This window comes from Euleptes europaea, chromosome 18 (assembly GCF_029931775.1).
Source record: "Euleptes europaea isolate rEulEur1 chromosome 18, rEulEur1.hap1, whole genome shotgun sequence".
Classification (NCBI taxonomy): Eukaryota; Metazoa; Chordata; class Lepidosauria; order Squamata; family Sphaerodactylidae; genus Euleptes; species Euleptes europaea.
In genome coordinates, this window is record NC_079329.1 from 37,577,353 (window position 1) to 37,600,034 (window position 22,682).

Sequence of the window (22,682 nt, forward strand, 5' to 3'; positions counted from 1 at the left end):
GCTGCCAGGAAACTTGCATGGATTGATAAAATATATGGCTGTCAGCTAACTTGGCAGACAGGAAGGCGTTTAGGAAATGTGTCATGAAGATGGTTATGTATGGGTGTGGTAGCCTACATTAATGCTTGGAGTGGACGGCCTGGTGGAGGAACCATTGGGCAATGGCTGGAGATCACGCTTGCCTAGGACTGCTTGCCCCTTTCTGGCTCTGCCTGGTGGGGGGCTTGCTCCTCTATTCCCCTGTGTGGACCTTCAACTTGCACACCGATAATCCCACATTCTTCTCTGGACCCAACAGAAGCTATTTTGGGTTTGCCTTGGACTTCTACCAGGACAGTAAAGGCAGGTACGAGCAGTAACGGGGAGAGGGTTGGGCATGGTAAAAATTCACACTTAATAGACCCATTTTGGAATTTGGGGACTGTGGCCTGCAAAGGCATCTGGGATTGAAGAGGCCACCAAGATCTGCATCGTGCCTCCCACCACATTGTGTGAACAAGTTTTGTTTCCATGACTTTTGTTTTAGCATGTTACCCCTCCTGTCCAGGTTTTGCATTTTCATTTTTCCCTCCCAGTATTCTAAAATGCTACCCTTGCCGCCTTCTGCAATTGTTTTTGCTTTCCTACACTAAAATTCCCCAATTTAGGGGCAAGTTCTGGTTTGAGGCAATTTGTTGCCCCAAGCAAGGTCCCATCCATCCCAGGCTTGCTCACCTGTTGTCCAGGTCCCAGTCAAGCCCCTTGTGACAACACTGTCGGGGCTTTGCCTTGGACCTAGGTGGTGGGGGTATGGGCCCAGAAGGTTATGCCAGCCATCCTCCCACCCCACAAATGAAAGGGTGAGCTGAGCCCTGACAGTCTTTGCCATCCTTCTCCCTGTACCATCTCAAGCAGTTGCTTGGGTGGCCTGGCCAGAGAACTGACCCGGATTTTAGGGTTTTGCTTGTAAGCTTTGCCTCATCCCCTGAATAATTTTCCCTGTTTGGCACATTCTCCAGTGCTATTTGGGTACCTTTTTATCCTGTCTTTGCTCTAGGAGCTCAAGGCAGTCAACGTGGTTCTCCTCCACATGTTTTTAATTCTGTAAATTGGACCAACCCATAACTTCAGTTGTGCCTTACCCAGCTGGTAACCGTCCTGAGGTTCCTCTTGGACACAGAATGCTGTGCTAGATGGCCCTGAGCTCTGATCCTACAAGGCAGCTTTACATTGGGCATTCTTAACAGTGCTTTCTAGTCAGGGATGGTAAGAACTGCCTCCTCGTGCTGGCTTTTTCTCTTACCATTCTGGTGTTTTCTAACCGCTTGCCGAAGCAAGTGAGATCTGATTTGTAGCACCTCTTTACACAACTTCCAGAGCTGTATAAGCAAGATTTTGAAACTGATTGTACCCTTGGTTAGCTAGTTTACTGTTTGTAGGTGGATTCCCTTCATTTCTAATGTTCATATTGTAGTTTAGTGGGATGTGATTGTTTTAAGATATCTTTTGAGTTTAGTTTCCAGAGAAAAGCAGGATAAAAATATATTTAACAATTTATTCTATTAGGCATGCAGGCACAATCCTGTGCATGTTTAAAAAGGTAAAGGACCCCTGTGAAAGCACCGGGTCATTCCTGACCCATGGGGTGACGTCACATCCCGACGTTTTCTAGGCAGATTTTGTTTGCGGAGTGGTTTGCCAGTGCCTTCACCAGTCATCTTCCCTTTACCCCCAGCAAGCTGGGTACTCATTTTACTGACCTCGGAAGGATGGAAGGCTGAGTCAACCTTGAGCCGGCTACCTGAAACCAGCTTCCGTTGGGATTGGTCATGAGCAGAGCATTTGACTGAAGTACTGCAGCTTACCACTCTGCGCCACGGGGCTCTGTTTACTCAGCATTAAATCCCTTGGATTTCAATTAGGTTTACACCCATGTGGTGTATGCAAAAGATTGCATTCTTACATTTTTCACTTAACATCCACTTTTTCCTAATGACGTCCATTCAGTATTTTCAGAGTTTTTACATTTTTTGTGTTTATTTAAATGTTTTGTTCAGGACCCAGACATCCTTTTCCAAAGCACTGATAGCCATAAAATCCTTTCTTGTGCTGGACCTGACCACGGGACATTTTACGCAGGTTTCTAATTAATGAAGCTGCATGCGCTTCCTATCAGTCCGTTGAACCATCTAGCTGTAGAGTATTTCGACAGGGCTCTGTATGGACTTGCTCTCTCTCAGCCAAGCTCCTTGAGGCCTGAGCATTGAACACAGCAAAGCAACATGCTCCATTGTTGAAAAGGGCTGCCCAGTGGGCGCGTTTGTTCATTTCCCCTCCAGTAGCTGGAGCTCAGAGATGGCCCGAGAGATTCTGACATCTGAGGAAGAAAATCCAAACTGTGCCCCCCTCCAGTGATAACAAATACATTAGCAATAACCATTCACTGCCTTCTTTAGACACCCCCAAAATCTGCTCCCAGAAGCAGTCAGCCTCCACAATGCTAGGGCTGACCATGTGGGGTTTGGCTTAAATGCTGCCTCAGTCATGCAAAGGGAGCCCGGGGCAACCCCCAACTCGTGGACAAATGCATGGCTTGCTTTTTTATTTATTTTTAATACTCTATAAAAATTTCCAAAAGAATATGCTTGTCTCCTGTTGAACCACCAGCCCTTTCAGCAGGGAGAGGAGAGTTCTGTAAGAGGAATCTGCTTTAAATAACCAGTTTCTTCTTCTGTTTCAGGGGAAAGCACTGCAGCTTTTCCTGAGAGTATGAGCTGATTTCTTTCCTAATGCAAAACTCTTGCAACGGGTCCAGATGTTTCAAAGCGTCATGGCCAGTTGCAAAAGAGGAAGTGGTCTGCCATCCCATGCTGCTATGTCTTCTTGTTTTAGCATGAATGTGGTTGTGGGGGCCCCTCGGGCCAACACGTCACAGCCTGGAGTGATGGAGGGAGGCGCAGTCTACCTGTGTCCCTGGAATCCCGGTGGTAGCCCCTGCACCCCAGTTCAGTTTGATACCAAAGGTGAGTGAACCCAGAAGAAAAGACTAGTGTTTTCCAGTAACGATAAAGCCCAAACAAACCAGTAGGGCTGGCTATCTCCAGCAACATCAGCGGTGCTTCCAAAGTGGGGGGGGGGGGTGAGCTGTCCACAGAATCCTGTGATCATGAGGAAGGACACCTTGTGGTTTGTGTCCACTCTACAAGTGATCACTGTGTGAGAGAATGCAGCCATTTGCATTAAATAAATTCATATTCAAAGTGGATCATAGAAATCATATTCATATGCACAGAGATTATGTACAGGAACAGAGCCCCAAAGACAGCACATACACTCCTGACCACCACATGTGCAGTTACCACAAGAAGTGTGCAGTGATCCTACATGTAAGAGCTCGAGACAGGAGATGTGGGAGTTGAGTTTCCCCTGGCCAGTTTTATTCTGGTGCAAATTATTTAAAAAAAAATATTATTGTGACAAATGTTAAGAAATTCATCATCATCTATTAAATACAGTCAATGACCAGCATAACAATTGCAATAATACATTTTGTTAAGAAAGTCCATTGGGTTGGATTCAATAGTCCCCTTCTTCTAAGAAATAAATCTGTTGGAGAAGCAGCTCCTTCCTCCCACAGGAAATTTCTTGTCTCCCAAAAAAGAACCAGGAGCTCCAGTTCCCCTCAGTTGCAAATTATTGTTATATGATTATATTCATAGATCTTGTCAAAGACATTGAGGTCCTGGTGACCGATGGGGTGTGAAAAATGCTGGGACACTTTTCAATGCACAGAGACCTGAATTTTAGTACACATGTGATCCAAGATACCCCCTTCCAATTATTCAGAGTCCGAAAGGAAGACATTGCACATTTCTCCCCAAATGAGGAGATTCAATAGATCACCTAAAATGGTTCTGAGTCTTCCACATGAGCAGGAAATGAAAGCTGTTACACATGGAGTTCACAATTCTCAGATTATTAGAAAAGTCTGTCCTAAGGGCCTGCGTACAGCTCTTGCTCAATATGTGTGTGTGTTAAGGGCCCTCAAGTCACTTCCAGCTCATGGCGACCCTATGAATCAATGTCTTCCAAAACATCCTATCCTTAACAGCCTTGCTCAGGTCTTGCAGACTGAGGGCCGTGGCTTCCTTTATAGCATCAATCAATCTCATGTTGGGTCTTCCCTAGCATTATTGTCTTTTCAAAATGGCACCTCCAAAATAGCTAAAGGATTTCCAGGTCATCCAAAAAGCTGATATTTGGTGTGCAGGCACCCTCAGACACATCGAGCACTAGAAAAGTCTAGAAATAAGGCAGTTAACATGAAACAGTCTATGAAAGTTTACCTCATAAAAGAGGCCAGCGTTCCAGCATGGTGAAAGCTGAGCAGCTGGAAATGATAGGATGTCAGGCTTTGAGAATTTCATTCCAGACTTGGATATGAGGAAGAAGAAACTTCCAGGAACATTCTGGCAGAATGCAACATTCTAGTGAAGTGGAGGTATATGATAGATTCCAATTTATTATATATTTATCATCATTCCAGGATCCATTACTCATCTTGTAATTTGCAGAATGTGGGTTGGATCCAAACAGATTTCCTCCCAATCTCCTCTTTACAACTTTCATCCCACTTGGCTGTGGTCCACACAGGTCCCATAAGCGGTTGCATAACCTTTCTGGTGGTCTCCAACCCTCTCCTTCCTCTTCTACCTGTGGAAAAGCTGGTTGGATCTAACCTGCCATGAGTTATCTGGGATATCTATCTTCTGGGAACTTTCTTGCTGGATTTTTTTTTAATTTGACAATTATTATTTATCTGGGTTGTATTAAAAAGCTTCTGGGTTAGGTTTATTTAGTGCGCTTGTGTGTGTGTGAGAGATTGGCTGAAGGACAAATGGGAAGCAGCCATGAGAGATGAAGCCATGAAGGAGAGGGTTGGAGAGGTGAACGGCGGGGGGGTGGTTGCATCCCTTGCCTACCTGGGTAGCTCATGGTAGACCTGTTGAGGAAAATGGTGTGGAGTCCATGGCACCTGCCTTCCCTCACTCATGTCTTGTTTCTTTCATGCTGCCACTGCTGGCCAGGGGACCGCACAGGCAAACGTGAAACCACTACTATGCAAACATTCAAATCCAAGCAGTGGTTTGGAGCATCTGTCCGCACCTGGAAAGACAACATCCTGGTGGGTATTGCAAGCTGATCCGTTCCAAGATGCTGAGACATTGAAGACAGAAAAAAACGGTCACAAATCAGATATTCACCTGAATTTTTTGAAATGTTGGATATGAAAATCTGCCATTGAAAGTTCTGACTTTTGATGGATCTGCTTGAAAATTCTAGTCTGATTTGCACTAACAATCTGCCCTCCAAGGGGTGAATGCCTGCTGAGGTACCGGTAACATTCTTGTAATAAATCCCCTGCCCCCCTACTGCCCTGAAGCCTGTGGCCTCCATCTAGCTTTGAAAATGGAAGAATTACCCACAAAGCATGATGAAGGAGGAGTGGAAGCTGGGCCTCAAGAAAGGGGGCCTTTTCGCACTTGCCTTGGCCGTAGAGCTAGGGGAAGGATAACATATTATTCCGTGAAGAAGCCACTCCTCTACTGCTACACACGTAATTGGTTTATCTCTCATGGATTCATAATTTCTCTATTTAGATTATTTCTGTTCTTCTTTTCTTCCCTATGGGCACCCAAAGCAGGTCTCCTCCTCTGTTCTGTCCTCCCAACGGCAACGCTGTGAGGTAGGCTAGGCTGAGAGTGCATGACTAGCCTGAGGTCATCCAGCAAGCCTGCATGGCAGAGTGAGGATTTGAACCTGGGTCTCTCAGGTCTTAGGCTGGCACTCTTACCACTATGCCACTGGCATATTTATTTGAGGACTGGAGTTTTGAGAGGTGCTGAACCAGTTGCTAATGTAAACACATTCAATGGAAATTACCTTCAATTGTTTAAGTGTTTTGTGTGTTTGTTTCAAGATACATATGCATCTGAAGCCTTGACAAATACTTGAAAAACAGCTCAGGGGTGTGTGGGAAGGAGAGGAGCGCACAGGGAAGTGATGTCAATAGACACCTGCAACAGCCATGCATGTGACTGCTGAATTAACTTCCATCCCCTTCCAAGAGGAGCAATGGGTTTTTCTTTGGTTCAGCTTGAAATAGAACTAGTCTGATCAGAGCCTGCAACTAGGCGGGGTGGGGGGGAGGCCTGTTCCTTCCGCTGCTAGAGACTGCGCTATTGAGCAGAACTTCCCTTAAAATGTTCACCTGCCTGCAGCTTCAGTGCCAGAGCATCCATTATGGAGAAAGCTGCAAAGGAAAGGGAGTGAATTTAAATGAGAATTTGCACACAAATATTTTACCCCCTGGAAATTCATTTAAGTCTGCCAAGATGGTCCAGGAGGACAGAACTGGCCAGCCTTCATTCAGGAGACAGAACTATGGTTTGGTGTCTACCTTTTTTTTTGCTCAGTTCCCATTCATTTTAATGGAGAAATGTGCAGTGAATTTGCACATGCTCCAGCTGCCCCCGTTTTCCAGAGGCATTCCCTGTTCTGATTTCTGGGATATTGTCAAACTGGCAATGCCTTTTTATAGTCTTGCATGGTCAGCTGGTGGAGTTGCCTCCCTTCAAGATTCAGCCCCCATCCCTCTGGTCTCCAGGCGTTCAAGTACAACTGGGGCCGGGCAGGCGCATCTTTGTGCTAATGAAGGGGCCGCTGGAGGGTGCGGCCTGCTCTTTTGCTTATTCTTCAAGTTCTGTTTTTTATTGTTGGTATATCATAAGGCAGCTGTGTTCCCTAGTTGAGAGCCCCCAAACTTGTACAGCCTGTGGGCACTTTCAGGATTTTGAGAACAGGGTGCCAAAGCAAAATGGTTGATGTGGGGGTGCAATTGCAAATGGCAGCCATTTTGCAATTGCACCCCCATATCAACCATTTTGCTGTGGCACCCTGTTCTCAAAATCCTGAAAGTGCCCACAGGCTGTACAAGCTGGGAGGTTGCATGACATACGAGGACATTCCAAGCTAAAAATCCTCTTTTGATGGAGGCAGCAATTTCTGAATGGTTGCTCTTCTCAACTTGTATTCTGACAGGTGTTATCTCCTGGGCTCATTTGAACCACTTCCTAATGCAGGGGCAGAGTCTGGCACTATGCTGGTCTGTATATGTCCTCCAAAAATGGAGGGCCACAGAGGGAGCCTAGGCAGGGGAGCAACTGGGGCCTTGGACACAAGGAGGCTCTAACCCTCTGCATGTTAATGTCTATAGCAAATTTCTATACACACATACTGTGGGTGTACTTAGTGCCATCAAGTCATAGAATCATAGAGTTGGAAGGGTCCATACGGGCCATCTAGTCCAACCCCCTGCTCAGTGCAGGACCAGCCTAGAGCATCCCTGACAAGCGTTCGTCCAGCCTCTGCTTAAAGACTGCCAGTGAGGGGGAGTTCACCACCTCCCTAGGTAGCTGGTTCCACTGTTGGAACAACTCTTACTGTAAAAAAATTTTTTTCCTAATATCCAGCCGGTACCTTTCCTCCCGCAACTTCAACCCATTATTGTGTGTGTGTCCTACCCTCTGCTGCCAACAGGAACAGCTCCCTGTCCTCCTCTAAGTGACAGTCCTTCAAATACTTAAAGAGAGCAATCACGTCCCCCCTCAACTCCTCTTCTCCAGTCTAAACATTCCCAGCTCTCTCAGCCTTTCCTCGTAGGGCTTGTTCTCTGATCATCCTCTTCGCTCTCCTTTGCACCCACTCCATTCCGTCCACATCCTTTTTGAAGTGAGGCCTCCAGAACTGCACACAATACTCCAGGTGTGGCCTGACCAATGCAGTGTACAGTGGAACTATAACATCTTGTGATTTGGACATTATGCCTCTGTTGATGCACCCCAAGATCGCATTAGCTTTTTTTGTTGCTGCATCACACTGGCTGCTCATATTTAACTTACGGTCCACCTGTACCCCAAGATCCTGTTCACACACACTGCTGCCCAAAAGTGTATCCCCCATCCAGAATGCATGTCCCTCATTTCTGTTACTCGGATGTAGAACTTGGCACTTCTGGTTCATGGTGTCCCTACGAATTAATAACCTCCAAAACATCCTATCATTAACAGCTCAGGTCTTGTAAATTGAGAGCCATTGCATTCTTGATTGAGTCCATCCATCTCATGTTGGGTCTTCCACTTTTCCTGCTACCTTTAACTCTTCCAAGCATTACTGTCTTTTCCAGTGAGTCTTGTCATCTCATAACATGACCAAAATACAATAGCCTCAGTGTGGACATTTTAGCTTCTAGGGAGAGTTCAAGCTTGATATGATCTAGATCCCACTTATTTGTCTTTTTGGTGGTCCACCATATCTGTAAAACTCTCCTCCAACACCATATTTCAAAGGAATCAGCTTTCTTCATTGTCCAACTTTCACGCCTAGACATAATATTGAAGAATACTATGGTATTAATTATCTTGTTCTTGGTCGCCAGTGACAAATCTTTACACTATAAAATCTTCTCTAGTTCCTTCATAGCTGCCCTTCCCAGTCTCAGTCTCCTGCTTTCTTGGTTGCAGCCTCCCTTTTGGTTGATGACGGAGCCAAGGAATAGTCTTGGACAACTTCAATTCCCTCATTGTCAACCTTAACGTTGTGTAATTCCTCAGTAGTCATTACTTTTGTCTTGTTGATGTTCAACTGTAATCCTGCTTCGGCACTTTCTGCTTTAACCTTCATCAAAAGTCATTTCAAATCTTCACTGTTTTCTGCCAGTAATGTGGTATAATCTGCATGTCCCAAATAGTTAATGTTCCTTCCACCAATTTTCACTCCACCATGTAAATCTAATCAAGTTTTCCTTATGATATGTTCTGCATATAGACTGAAGAAACAGGGGGATAAAATACACCCTTGTTTGACACCTTTGGCAATTGGAAACCATTCTGTGTCCCCATATTCTGTCCTAACAGTAGCCTCTTGTCCAGAGTACAGGTTGCACATCAAAACTATAACTATCAGGTGCTGTGGCACACCCTTTTCTTTTAAAACCAGTCTGGGTTTTGTTTTTCATATTTGTTGGCATATTAAGATTTTGATGGCGCAAAAACATTCCTGTTAAGATCTAAAACTTTGTGTCAAAGAATGTGCCTGTGTAGGGTGTGGTGGAGGAAGTGGTAACAACCTTTGTCAACCACTAGGGATATATGACTTGTGCTTCATTCACATCACCTGAACCCTGTGGGATGGTGAATGATACAATCTGCGTCCGCCTTGCCCCCTACCAGGCCTGTGCCCCTCTGCTGCACTGGAATGCCCTTGTTGGCAAGGAGGAGGCCACCAAGACCCCCGTGGGCAGCTGCTTTGTGGCCACAAGGAGCCTGCAGCACTTTGTCGAATATTCACCGTGCCGTGACATCCAAGTCCACTCCGGGTACAGGGCTCGGGGTTTTGGTGAGTACAGTTTGGGGGTGCGGGGGGGGGGGAAGGCCCTGGAGTCCCCAGGCCTTAAGTCAGCAGCGAGAAGAAAGCCTGCCTAGAACTCTTGCCTTAGAAATACGGACCTAATGACACGCTCCCACATCAGCTGGTTTGTGAGATTGCTAAAGGCTGCTTGTCCTCCACATCTGGTCCTTACAAAGGCCGCTTCTGCATGGAGGTTTTGCTCCACTTTTATGTCTAAACTGCCATTTGAATGACGTTGCTGCCTAATTGTCCGCTTCCCATGTCTTTTCCCATTTTCCCGAGATTTTTCCTGACAGGCTTGGTACAGTCTTCTGGGAAAGACTGCAGTCAAAGCACCTTTGCATTCTGTGTGGACAGGAATGTGCACGTTTTTGCAGGTCCCACCCTTATTGGTGCCATTTTCCTTTATGTAATGGACAGATTGCTATAGCTTATGATTAGAAAGTGATAGGGTTGCCAGGTCCCTCTTCGCCACCGGCAGGTTTTTTGGGTGGAGCCTAGGAGGGCAGGGTTTGGAGAGGGGAGGGACTTTAATGCCATAGAGTCCCATGGCCAAAGCGGCCATTTTCTCCAGGTGAACTAATTTCTATCGGCTGGAGATCAGTTGTAATAGCAGGAGATCTCCAGCTAGTACCTAGAGGTTGGCAACCCAAGTAAGTGACATCACTGTAGCTCGGGGCTATAGTGATATGTAAATTAGCAATTGCTTTGTAAAAGGTCTCCAGTTAGGGTTGCCAATCTCCAGGTAGTAGCTGGCAATCACCCGCTATTACAACTGATCTCCAGGCAACAGAGATCAGTTCACCTAGAGAATATGGCTGCTTTGGGAGGTGGACTCTATGGCATTATACTCCATTGAAATCCCTCCCGTCCCAAAACCCCATCCTCCTCAGGCTCCACCCCCAAATCTCCAGGTATTTCCCAACATGGAGCTGGCAACCCTACCTCCAGTGGGGGGGGGGATGTTGGCTGCAGGGGGGTATGGCAAGGACAGTGTAGGTCAAACATGTGGGTACTTAGGGTTGCCAGTCTCCAGGTGGTGGCTGGAGATCTCCCGCTATTACAACAGATCTCCAGAGATCAGTTCCCCTGGAGAAAATGGCTGCTTTGGCCATTGGACTCTTTGGCATTGAAGTCCCTCCCACCCCCCCTAGGCTCTACCCCAAAAACCTCCCGCCGGTGGTGCAGAGGGACCAGGCAACCTTACCAGCCCCCCACCCCTGGATTCTGGCCTTAAATTTTACTCCTTTCCCCATGAGATCTTGAAAAGAAGCCCCCAACCCTGAAACATCAGGTTCAAAAGCCCTGGCGCTTGGTAACCTTTTGGCAAAGAGGGGATTTGGGTAGGGGCAGCTTCTCCACGGCCTGGGACAGGAACCACATCTTCCCCCACTGAATTTGGCTCACCCTAGAGCAGTGGTTCCCAACCTTTTTTTGACCAGGGACCACTAGGCCTTTTTTGTTCGGTGCAGGGACCCCAAGGTTCAAAATAAAAATCCAGAGAATTTGAAAATAAACTTTAATCATAACTGTTAGTTAAACATTAAACTTAGAATAATATTTGAATATATATGTTTATAATAGAGAGCTTTTAATTGAAAATATTAATTTATTATGGGTTTATAACTTTGTTTCGGGGACCTTAATTTAGTTCTCGCGGACCCCTGGGGGTCCACGGACCCCTGGTTGGGAACCAGGGCCCTAGAGGGATACAAATCGAGCTCTGTGGCTAACACCACAGCTGACCTGGTTCAGGCCCTCTTGGCTTGCCAAACAGGAGAGGCAGCAGTCCCCAGAATTCTGGGTGAAGGGGAGACTTGATGCCCACGTGAGGGGGGAGGTCCTATTTTACTCTTCCCAGCAGAATTACAATGCCCTGCCCAGAAATCCAAATATTCCCCCCTTCCCGAAGTTATCATAGGAATAAAATTAGAGGCAACTTTTAGAGGATGGAAAGTAATGCCAGCCCACCCAGCTGTCCTTAGTTGGATCAAGTGTCCCTTCCTTTCCCTCACCCCCAAGACAAGACTGCTCCTTCTGTCCCGGCCCCCTCCCCTGTTTCTCCTTCTCAGGAAACGACAAGCGCTACTGTGAAGTTGGATTCAGCTCTGCCATCTCTGAGGTGAGTCTGGGGGTGGGGACGGGGGGGGGACCGCCCTACAACCCTGAAGCATTTGACCTAGGGTTCGATGCCAGTGCGTGGTGGTGCATGTACCCAGCCTAGAGCGCAAATAACAGGGGCACCATGGGGGCCTGGCCCCCTTCCTCTGCTCACGGCCCCCTCAGCTTTAGAAGGCTCTGGGGGGGCATAATTTGGCTCCCTACCTCCGCTAGGGTTACAGACTCCAGTTTGGGAAATGCCTGGAGATTTGGAGGCAGAGCCTGGGAGGGGGAGGTTTGGGGCGGGGAGGGAGCTCAGCAGGGAGATGGTACCACAGAGCCCACCCTCTCATGCAGCCGTTTTCTCCAAGGAAACTGATCTCTGTTGCTCAGAGATCAGTTGTAATGCCAGGAGGTGTGGGGGGGGGGGTTCACCCAGATTTACAAGTGTTCTTGGCATTATCCTGCTGAAAATTGTATTCCTTGTATTTTGAAAAGAAGAAGAAGAGTTGGTTTTTATATGCCAACTTTCTCTACTACTTAAGGGAGACTCAAACCAGCTTACAATCACCTTCCCTTCCCCTCCCCACAACAGACACCCTGTGGGGTAGGTGGGACTGAGAGAGTTGTGACTAGCCCAAGGTCACCCAGGTGGCTTTGTGTGAAGGAGTGGGGAAACAAATCCAGTTCCCCAGATTAGCCTCCGCCGCTCATATGGAGGAGTGGGGAATCAAACCCGATTCTCCTGATCAGAGTCCACCACTCCACCCCTTTTATGCATGGTTACTTTGTTTCACAATTCTCCCGTGATTGTCTCGGTTCTCCATTGGAGTTGTGCATGATGTTCTCCCTGGTGGCTCAGCTTGCTTCCGTCCCACGACTTCCCTGGGTTTTCCAATCACGGAATTAAGTTTTCTTCCGAGCTTATCTCGGTTACTGGAAGGTGCATAATCAAGTCTCGGGTCGATCTTCCCACACCCCAATACGCCCCTGTTCTCCAACTCCTCCTCCAGCCAGCCTTCAGCCATCCCCTCTGCAATGCCCCGTGAAGCCAAACCGGAGACGGGGGTGGCTGTGCGGCTGTCTTCTTCTCTGGGCACCCTCCGCTGTTTTTTCCTGCTGGTCTGATGGCATATCGATATATTGTTAAATCATCTAAAATAGTAATCGAAATCGCAGAGAGAGGCAGCTAAGGCTTGGATAGTTTGCTTGCTCCCACCCCCACCCCCGTAGATAACTCATCATCCAACTTGGAGGGGGGCAGCAAGCACCTGATCCCAGCCTCCGCTGCCTCTCTCTGCAATTTTGATTAATATTTCAGGTGATTTCACGATATATCAATATGCCATCAGACCAGAAGGGGGGAGGGAAAGGTGGAGGGTGCCCAGAGAAAGAGGCACCTTCTCTAGTCAGTTTCAGGAAGTGTTCACGCAGATTTGGGGATGAACAGAGAACTCCCCACCCCACCCCATAGCATCTTCTCCCACCTGTTTCAACAGTGTTGTGTTCACAGAATCATGCACAAGCAGAGAATCTCCCTCCCCCCTTTTCCTTTTCTGAGTAGAGCTGCCTTTTCAAGGTGCGGGGACTCAGACGCTTATGGATTTTGGCTGGTGATTCTACAGTACTCCATTTTGAGAAATTGGTTGTGAAATGGTCACTCGCGGGGGGGGGGAAGGGGCGGGGGGGCTTTATCACAGTAAGCACTACAGGCAAGGGGCGGGGACTCAGACACTTCTGGCTTTCTGCTTGTGATTATACTTTCTTCACAAGAAGCCACACCATGCCTGAAACGGAGTCCATCAAAGCCAGCATTGTCTGCTCTGACCGGCAGTGGCTCCCTAGGGTATTCAGATGGTGGTCCTTCATGTCACTTCCTACCTATCCTTTTATATGGAGAATTATTCTGGGGATTGAACCCAGGACTGTCATCATACCAAGCAGATGCTCTACCACTGAGCCACAGCCCCTCGCTGAGGTTACCACAACGTGGTAATCATGATCTGCCTGTTTTATAGAGACACGCCTACATTTGAGATAGCAATTTGCCCTAGACGGTGCAGGCAGGACAGCAGAACACTGGAGATCAGCTTAAGATTATCTGCTATGCACATTTACTTTGATGTACATCCCATGAGTGTTCAGAGCTGAGGTGGGAAAGTGTTTGGATCAGGCACGCATTGGTTTTGCTGATATTTGTGTGAGATGCCCCAAGCAGGCATGCCACCGCTGGGTCTGGCCAGCTGGGTACTTGTGGCTTCCTGGCAGTGCCTTTTGCCCTGACCTTCCTCTCTTTTTCTTGCAGTCTGGGAGGCTGTTGCTGGGAGCACCAGGTGGATATTACTTTGCAGGTGAGCTCCTACAGCAGGCTGTGAGTTCGGGGTGGGTGGGACAAGAGCAGAAACAGGAAAGCAAATGCACATCTAGTCTGTTTCCTAAGCTGCGCTCGTGCCAGGCGAGGTGGATGAATTCTGTGCAGAGCTGGTGCTACCATTAGGTGAACTAGGCGGTCACCTAGGGTGCAGACCTCAGAAGGTGGCGCAGAACTGGCCTGAGGGGCACAGTTTTAAACAGATTAGTTTCTTGAAAAAATGCAACTGACAATTTTTTTTTAATTTTAAGATAAGCACCACAACAGTGCTATGGAATATAATTAATTATAACGTCTTATAAAAAGTTTTGTAGGAATGCATCAGGCTTTTATTTTTTCTACAAGACATCTGTTTTTGAAAATTGGTTCGCAATGGGGGGCACAAGTAGTTAGCCTTGCCTAGGGCACAAAAAAGACTGGCACTGGCCCTGATTCTGTGGCCCCATGAAAGGTTGGGCATTTTTGAGCCAATCAGCATTCACGCCTCCTATGTCTTCTAGGTCTGATCTACTCGGTCAACCTCTCAGCGGTGGTCGCGAGCTTCCCCAAGTCTCCTCTCTTGCTGTGGACAGTTGGGTTAGAGCAAGTAACAGCCGACTACATCGACAGAAGCTATGACGACGGATACCGCGGTTCGTTTGTAGCCATTTTCTTCTGCAAGACCCCACAGGAGCTGGGGAAAGGGATGAGGTGGCGATGGCAGAGCGTTCAAAGGGCTTTGGGGAATGGTCAGCAAAGAGGGAAGCCTCTGTGTCTCCCCCCCCCCATGCAACTAGACCCCCCCTTGGTGCTGGAACTGGGAGACAGAACACAGGTGCCCCCAGCAAAACTCTCCCTTCCGAAGGAACAGAGCCAGATAGGAAAGGAAAAGAATATTTTTTTGAGGGGGGTACTTTCAGTCCAAAAGAGCAAAACTGCTGTGCAAAGATGTTATATCTACTGGTTTATGATACCCGAGGGGTAGTCGCGTTAGTCTATTGCAGCCCCAGCGTGGCACCTGGCCACCCCCTCCCTTCCTCCACAAAGCAGCCGTTTTGGGGTGGTGTCCCCTACCTGCTCTCAAGATTCCAAAAATGCTCACAGGTTCAACAAGGTTGGGGACCCCTAGCATTTCGCAAGAAAAATATATACAGAAGTCTTGTGGCGCCGTAAAAAGACTTCCCATTTCATTCTAGCGGAAGCTTTCATGCCCTAGAGCCGGCTTTGTCAGACTCTTGCAGTGGGGTCCTCTCTAGGCAGGCAGAAGCATATGCTGCATATATGTATGAGGTTATGAAAAAATTCGTAAACAATGAGTCAGCGGGCCATGAAATGCAGGAAATCCAGGGTGAGACATAATTTCATAAAACTGACATGTAATCAAGGAAAGTACAGAACCCATCCCCGATCCTTCCTTCCTTGCAGGGTATTCAGTGGCGTTTGGGGAGTTTAATGAAGATTCACGATCACCAGGTAAGGGGAATGCTTTGGCAGGGCAAAACTGGGGTAGGGAACAGACAAGGGAACTGGAGGACATCTTGGAAGACCCTTTCTCCTTCTGCTCTTTAGCCGAGATTTGCTAACCCTGAGCTGTTGGCCAGTCCTGCCCCCACCCCCTCTATAAAATGGGAATTGTGGCATTAGCATGTTTTGCTGGGTTGCTCTAAGAACCGGTGACTCCCCAAAATGTTATAGCTCTCTCAACATGATTTATGATGCTAAGATTGCTCCCCACCGCTTCAGCCACAGTACCCTAACCTCAAGCACCCACCAATAGCTCAGTCTCCAGCAGGGATCAAGATGGACTCGATGTCCAAAGAGCTGAGCCCTGGGTCTCCTGAGGGTTCCTCCGTCTCTTAGGTGGTCCTTCTCTTTGCAGAATATGTGGTGGGCGTTCCGAACAAAAGTCTAACAAAAGGAGTGGTGAGTACATGATACATCCCGGAGGCTAGTTGAAAGAGGGGGCATCAGGGCTGGTATCTGTTTTGCTTACGTTCTGTTAACAGTAATCTACCGGTGGTCCTCAACAAGAGCCAGGGCTTTTTTGGCCCTGGCCCCGGCCTGGTGGAATAGTCTTCTTGGTAACATCAGGGCCCTGCGGGATCTTAAGAAATTCTGCAGGGCCTGTAAAACGGAGCTATTCTGCCAGTCCTATAACTGAGGACAGCCACAAGAAGAAGATCCATTTTTACTGGCCTCCCCATCCCGACCCCACTCTTGAAATCTGGGGGGGGGGGCTGATCTGCTGACACTTATCTGCTGTGGCACCTAGGTATAGTTATGGCCATCTGATTAGGATTTTAATGGTTTTAATGTTTACGGTTTTAAGGAAGTATATTGGATATTTATGTTTTTAATTGTTGTTACCCGCCCTGAGCCTGGTTCGCGGGGATGAGGGTGGGTTATAAATTTGAAAAAATAAAATAAATAAATAAATTACTGTGCATCCCGAGGCAGGGAGGAACACAGTGTTGAATCTTTTAGAAAAGAGATGCAGGAACTGAAGCCCTCCAAGTAATCCCAAATGAATCCCAAGCTGACTAGCACTGGGCATCCGAAGCAGCTCTGCATGGTCTCAGATGGGTCTCAGTCTTTCGTACCCTGTACTGCGTGGTCCTTTAAACTGGAGATGCCGGGGACTGAACATGGAACCTTCTGCATACAAAGATAGAGTGCCCAGACAGGGTGCCAAAGGGTGGGGCAGAGATGCACGCAGGATGGGTCTTGCTACTGGAACACCTCTGCTGATACCCCATTATTTGCGGGGGGATTCCTCTGTGCTGTTCTTGCCCTGCCCTGTGAGTGGTTCTGTCATCGTCGACCTCCCTGGGAAACTTTTAGGTTAGGGGAAGGATGACTATACTTTCTTCTCCCAGTAAAGTCACGTGGAACTTGGCAAGAACTCTTTGCTTGGTCATTTTGACATTAACAGAAAATATGCAAATTCCCTTAAACCGTGTGGGTCACATTTTTGGCTTTCTCCATTACCCCCTAAATTACTAGAAATCCAGCTCCTGAATGAGTTCTGGGTCACCTTCCCCAAGGCTCATCCCAGAACATTAGGAAGTTGCTTAAGTCCTGTTTCTTACACCAATCAGATCATAAGTGATACGTCTGGAGATGTTAGATCTTGAGCCTGGTCCAAACCTATCCAAATAGAAACTGTCGGAAAACAGTCCTCCTTGAAAACAAGCTTTAGTGAAAGCTGTCTCCTTAGGTACACACAGAGCTCCCCAAAAGTGTATTTTTTTAGGTCCCCCTGACTGAAAATAGTTGTGTGGAGATCAGTTGTAATATCAGAAGATCTCCAGGCCCCACGTAGAGGTTGGTGACCCTGCTTACAAAAGAGTACTTTAACCATTAAACTTTCAGACCCAATGTTAATCAAGGGAGATTTTCCCTTTGGATTTTCCCTTTTCTCTTAAAAATCATAGCCTAAAATGCTTCATGGGTCTCATCTGTGCTTTGTCACTCTTTGTCACTCTTTCTCCCAAACCTGGTGCATTTCCACCTCTCTTGCTTCAACTTGGCTACTCTGACTTTTGACCTTCTTTGGTGCCACTAAGATTTTGGGATCCTTGCCCAGAGTTGCTACAAACAAAGCAAGTTTTGCCTAGGTTAGATACAGAGCAAACGTAGGGTTGCCAACCTCCAGGTACTGGAAATCAAAGTTACAGCCTAAGGCTTCAATAATACAATAATTTCAATATTTCCAAAAAGGCAAAGTTTACTTAATTGCCTATGCATGTATTTTTCTGCAATCACACATTTTCTTATGCTTTAAGTTCTTTGCTTGTTATTTGTACAAGACAAAGTTCCTTGTTATCTTCACAAAGCAGTATGGTTTTACAATAAATAACAGTTCAAAGTTTGCAATATAAGTCATAATTATTAAGAGTCTCCCGTTCGAGCAGTACAAGCTTCCGGTAAAATGTGCTTGTTTTACAAATTTTCTTCAGCTGCTCATAGCAACACGGAGAAGACAATGTAAAGAAGAGCTGAATGCTTTCTTGACGCTGTAATTGTTGTCGAATTTTTTCTGTAGCCATACAAAATTGCATGTTGTATTTATATAATATATAAATGATTATATATACACAAAATGAAAAGTTTAATTTAAACTTTGCCATTATATTTACATACCTCATTCAAAGGATCCTATTTCTCAAGTGGTATCCTTATGAGACCCGACAGTCATACCTTATGACTTGATATTTCAGCGTGAATAGAGAGTAATCCAAACCCCTCGTATATTTTAAAAACCAGGTGTTACCAAGTATTTTACAACATAGACTCCAATTCCAAGTTACAAATTCTGCAAATACTTACATTAGGAAGCAAGACAAGTCATTCATTGCATTTAAACCATTCGGAGTTACAGAGTTGAATAACTGAATGAAGAGCACATCCTGCTGGCAAAGAATTTTGTTGATATCAATCTTTTCAAATCTCCTAATGTGAAGTTGCCAAATGGCAAAAAAAAAACTTGATGTCCTCATCCGTATGTTTCATTAGGTTATAATGGCTAACTACTGGAGCTTCTAAAATTTTATTTCTTATTCGGGAACGATGTTCACCTATCCTGATTTTAAATGGGCGTGACGTTTTCCCGCTATAAATCAGATTGCAGGGGCAGATCAATAAATAAATAATATTAAATGAGTTGCAATTGGTGAATGATTTCAATTCAAAATGAAAACCTGTATTAGAGCATGTGAAACTTTTCACAGGTAAAGCATACTTGCACATACTGCAAGATTCACATTGAAAGTGACCACGGACTCCTAAAGTGGGAGGATCAATGTTAATGGCTGTGTGAACTAATAAATCTCTCAAGGAAGCAGTACGTTTGTAGCCGATCATTGGAGGGTTGGAGCATCCAGAAATTTCCTGAACCAGATGCCAGTGTTTATTTATAATTTTTTAAATATTAGTGGATAGATTACTGTATTCAAGTGCTGTGGCTAATTTATTTTCTTGTGTTCTACATGAAATAAAAAGATCACGTCTTTCCTTCAAGTCCGCTTTCTGTTTAGCCTCCTTTATTATGCTTGGAGGGTATCCTCTTGCTTTTAAGGTGGACTGCAGTAGATCCGCTTCTTCCTCATAGTCATTAACACAGGTTGCATTTCTTTTTAATCTTAAAAATTGCCCATAAGGCAGGTTATTTCTTAAATGTAAAGGATGATAAGAAGAATAATGGAGCTAAGCTCCTTTGTCAGTTGGTTTTTTATAGGGTTTTATTTCAATACATCTATTTTTATTTATTGTAACCAACATATCCAGGAAAGGCAGCGAAGATCTACTCATGTGACAGTCAAATTGAATATAAGGACTAAAGGAATTTGAAGATAACAAGGAACTTTGTCTTGTGCAAATAACAAGCAAAGAACTTAAAGCATAAGAAAATGTGTGATTGCAGAAAAATACACGCATAGGCAATTAAGTAAACTTTGCCTTTTTGGCAATATTGAACATTGTATTATTGACGTCTTAGGCTGTAACTTTGATTTCCAATACTTGACTACAGCTTTATGTTTGTTTATATTGATTAACCTCCAGGTACTATCTGGAGATCTCCTGCTATTACCACTGATCTCCAGCTGATAGAGATCAGTTCACCTGGAGAAAATGGCCGCTTTAGCAATTGGACTCTATGGCATTGAAGTCCCTCCCCTCCCCAAACCCCGCCCTCCTCAGGCTCCGCCGAAAAAGCCTCCTGCAAAGAGGGACCGGGCAACCCTAATCAAACACCAAGCCCTGACACCCAGAACTGGTAGAAATTAAGTCAACGTTTCTCAAATGAACAGAAAAATTTCTCACCAGGTGTCAGCCCTGATTTCATAGAATCATAGAATCATAGAGTTGGAAGATACCGCCAGGGTCATCTAGTCCAACCCCCTGCACAATGCAGGAAATTCACAACTACCTCCCCACACACATACACCCCTAGTGACCAGAAGATGGCCAAGATGCCTTCCCTCTCATCATCTGCCTAAGGTCACAGAATCAGCATTGCTGACAAATGGCCATCTAACCTCTTCTTAAAAACCTCCAGGGAAGGAGAGCTTACCACCTCCCAAGGAAGCCTGTTCCACTGAGGAACCGCTCTGTTAAAAAAATCTTCCTAATGTCTAGACGGAAACTCTTTTGATTTAATTTCAACCCGTTGGTTCTGGTCTGACCATCTGGGGCTACAGAAAACAACTCGTCACCATCCTCTATATCAATTCAATTTTATTAATGTTTTAGTCACAGGCCTTAACAATGTTCAGATTAAAACCATACAAAATGTATAACCCACAACACCCAGAGTACCATCCTCTATATGACAGCCCTTCAAGTATTTGAAGATGGTTATCATATCCCCTCTCAGTCTTCTCCTCTTCAGGCTAAACATACCCAGCTTCTTTAACCTTTCGTCATAGGACTTGGTCTCGAGACCCCTCACCATCTTTGTTGCCCTACTCTGGACACGTTCCAGCTTGTCTACATTTTTCTGAAATTGCGGTGCCCAAAACTGAACACAGTACTCTAGGTCAGGTCCAACCAGAGCAGAGTAAAGCGATACCATCACCTTGTGTGATTTGGACACTATACTTCTGTCGATACAGCCCAAGATCGCATTTGCCTTTTTAGCTACCGTATCACACTGCTGACTCATGTTCGGTGTTTGGTCTACTAAGACCCCAAGATCCTTTTCACACACCCTACGGCTCAGACAAGTCTCCCCCATCCTATAATTATGCATTTGATTTTTCCTACATAAATGCAGAACCTTACATTTGTCTTTGTTGAAGTGCATTTTATTAGTTTTAGCCCAATTCTCCAGCTTGTCAAGTTCATCCTGTATCTTGGCTCTGTCTTCTACAGTATTTGCTACCCCTCCCAATTTAGTATAATCTGCAAATTTAATAAGCATCCCCTCTATTCCTTCATCTAAATCATTTATAAAGATGTTGAACAACACAGGGTCCAGGACAGATTCCTGAGGAACTCCACTAGTCACTTCTCTCCAAGTGGATGGGGAACCATTAACAAGCACTCTTTGGGTGCGAACTGTCATTGAGTTACAGATCCACCTAACAGTAACAGGATCTAAATTTCAGTTCTGTGCCTGTAGATATGCTACATATATTTAAGGCCTGCTGCAATCTATAGGTCTAACAGAGGCTCTCTCTCCTTGTTCCCATGGCAGGTTGAAATTTTGTCCTTCAGGCAAGTCATACGGACCATCCCCAGTGAACAGGTAATAGCCTGAGCCTCCCCGTGTCCCCACTCCTGCTTCTCAGCAAGGGTTGAAACATTGTGGTTTGGGGAATTCATGGAGATTAGTCACTTAAGCCTGTGGAGGGTGGGAGTTGGGGAGGGGAGGGACCTCAGTGGGTAGGGTTGCCATCCTCCAGGTACTAGCTGGAGATCTCCTGCTATTACAACTGAACTCCAGCTGAGAAGGATCAGTTCACCTGGAGAAAATGGCCGCCTTGGCAATGTACCTCTATGGCATTGAAGCCCACCCCTTCCCCAAACCCCACCCTTCTCAGGCTCTGCCTCCAAAACCTCCCACTGGTGGCAAAGAGGGGCCTGGCAACCCTATCAGGGAGGTATAATGCCTTAGAGTCCGCCCTCCAAAGCAGCCATTTTCTCCAAGGGAATTGATCTCTGTTGTCTGGAGATCGGTTGTAATTCCAGGAAATCTCCAAACCACATCTGGAGGTTGACAACCCTATGCATGCTTTCCTGGGGCCAGACAGAGTGCCAAAGGGTGGGGCACAGATGGTAAGTGGTCATCCTGCTTTAGTATGTTGTGGATATTGAGAACTTTTCCCTGATGCTGCTCCCCCACCCCACCCCGGATAGTTGTGGGTTTCCTCATCTGGGCCTTAGCAAAGGAGTCATTTCTCTGCTTCCCCCTCAATTGTTGATCGCCTTACCTCTTGCAGATGGCATCGTATTTTGGGCACACGGTTGCGGTGGCTGATATCAATGGAGATGGGTAAGGAGTAGGGGACCAGCAGATTTAGGTTGGTGTAGCTTTGAGGGTGGGCTGAGCAGGACCTATCAATTTCTTTTATTATTTATTATATATATATATATATAAATTTATTTTATCTATCTATCTATCTATCTATCTATCTATCTATCTATCTATCTATCTATCTATCTATCTATCTATCTATCTATCTATCTATCTATCTATCTATCTATCTTGCTTTTCTGCCCGAACAAGGACCACCAAGGCGACTAACAAACGAAACCATACATAGTAAAAATCACTTTTGACGGTCATTAATCCCCTCCAAAAAAAACCAAAACCAGGCCTAAAATACATACAAAACAAAAACAATTTTTTAAAATTGTGTAGGAAGGAGGGATTACTGAGGGGACTTCAAATGAAACAAAAAAGGCTTCACCCACTGGCAGAAGATGGCAACAGAAAGGGACAGACAATCTCTTTGGGGAGAGAATTCCAGAGTTTTGGTGCCACTACCAGGAAAGCCCTTCCTTGGGTTGCCTCACGTCTAGCCTCAAATGGTGGGGGCACCTGAAGCAGGGCCACTGAAGATGAAGATGTAGTAGTAATGGGGGATTTCAATTATCCTGACATCTGTTGGAAGGCTAACTCTGCCAAAACAACTAGGTCTGACAAATTCCTCACTTCCCTTGCAGACAACTTCATAGTCCAAAAAGTGGAAGAAGCGACAAGGGGTACAGCCATTTTGGATCTGATCTTAACCAATTATGATGACTTGGTTTATGGGGTAGAAGGAGTGGGATCTTTGGG

The 22,682-nt window shown here is 45.9% G+C and overlaps 1 protein-coding gene across 1 annotated transcript in view; it reads left to right on the plus strand.

The window, feature by feature from the left end:
- The first annotated feature begins 161 nt into the window (after nucleotides 1–161).
- The window catches only part of ITGA2B (integrin subunit alpha 2b), a 61,721-nt gene continuing 39,200 nt past the window's right edge, over nucleotides 162–22,682 (plus strand). Inside the window, exons 1-11 of the mRNA XM_056863742.1 lie at nucleotides 162–346; nucleotides 2,872–3,002; nucleotides 5,067–5,164; nucleotides 9,270–9,444; nucleotides 11,520–11,569; nucleotides 13,853–13,898; nucleotides 14,419–14,550; nucleotides 15,323–15,370; nucleotides 15,777–15,820; nucleotides 21,096–21,146; nucleotides 21,841–21,893. Of these exons, the coding sequence (XP_056719720.1) occupies nucleotides 162–346; nucleotides 2,872–3,002; nucleotides 5,067–5,164; nucleotides 9,270–9,444; nucleotides 11,520–11,569; nucleotides 13,853–13,898; nucleotides 14,419–14,550; nucleotides 15,323–15,370; nucleotides 15,777–15,820; nucleotides 21,096–21,146; nucleotides 21,841–21,893 (1,013 nt within the window). The remainder of the gene's footprint in view (nucleotides 347–2,871; nucleotides 3,003–5,066; nucleotides 5,165–9,269; nucleotides 9,445–11,519; nucleotides 11,570–13,852; nucleotides 13,899–14,418; nucleotides 14,551–15,322; nucleotides 15,371–15,776; nucleotides 15,821–21,095; nucleotides 21,147–21,840; nucleotides 21,894–22,682) is intronic.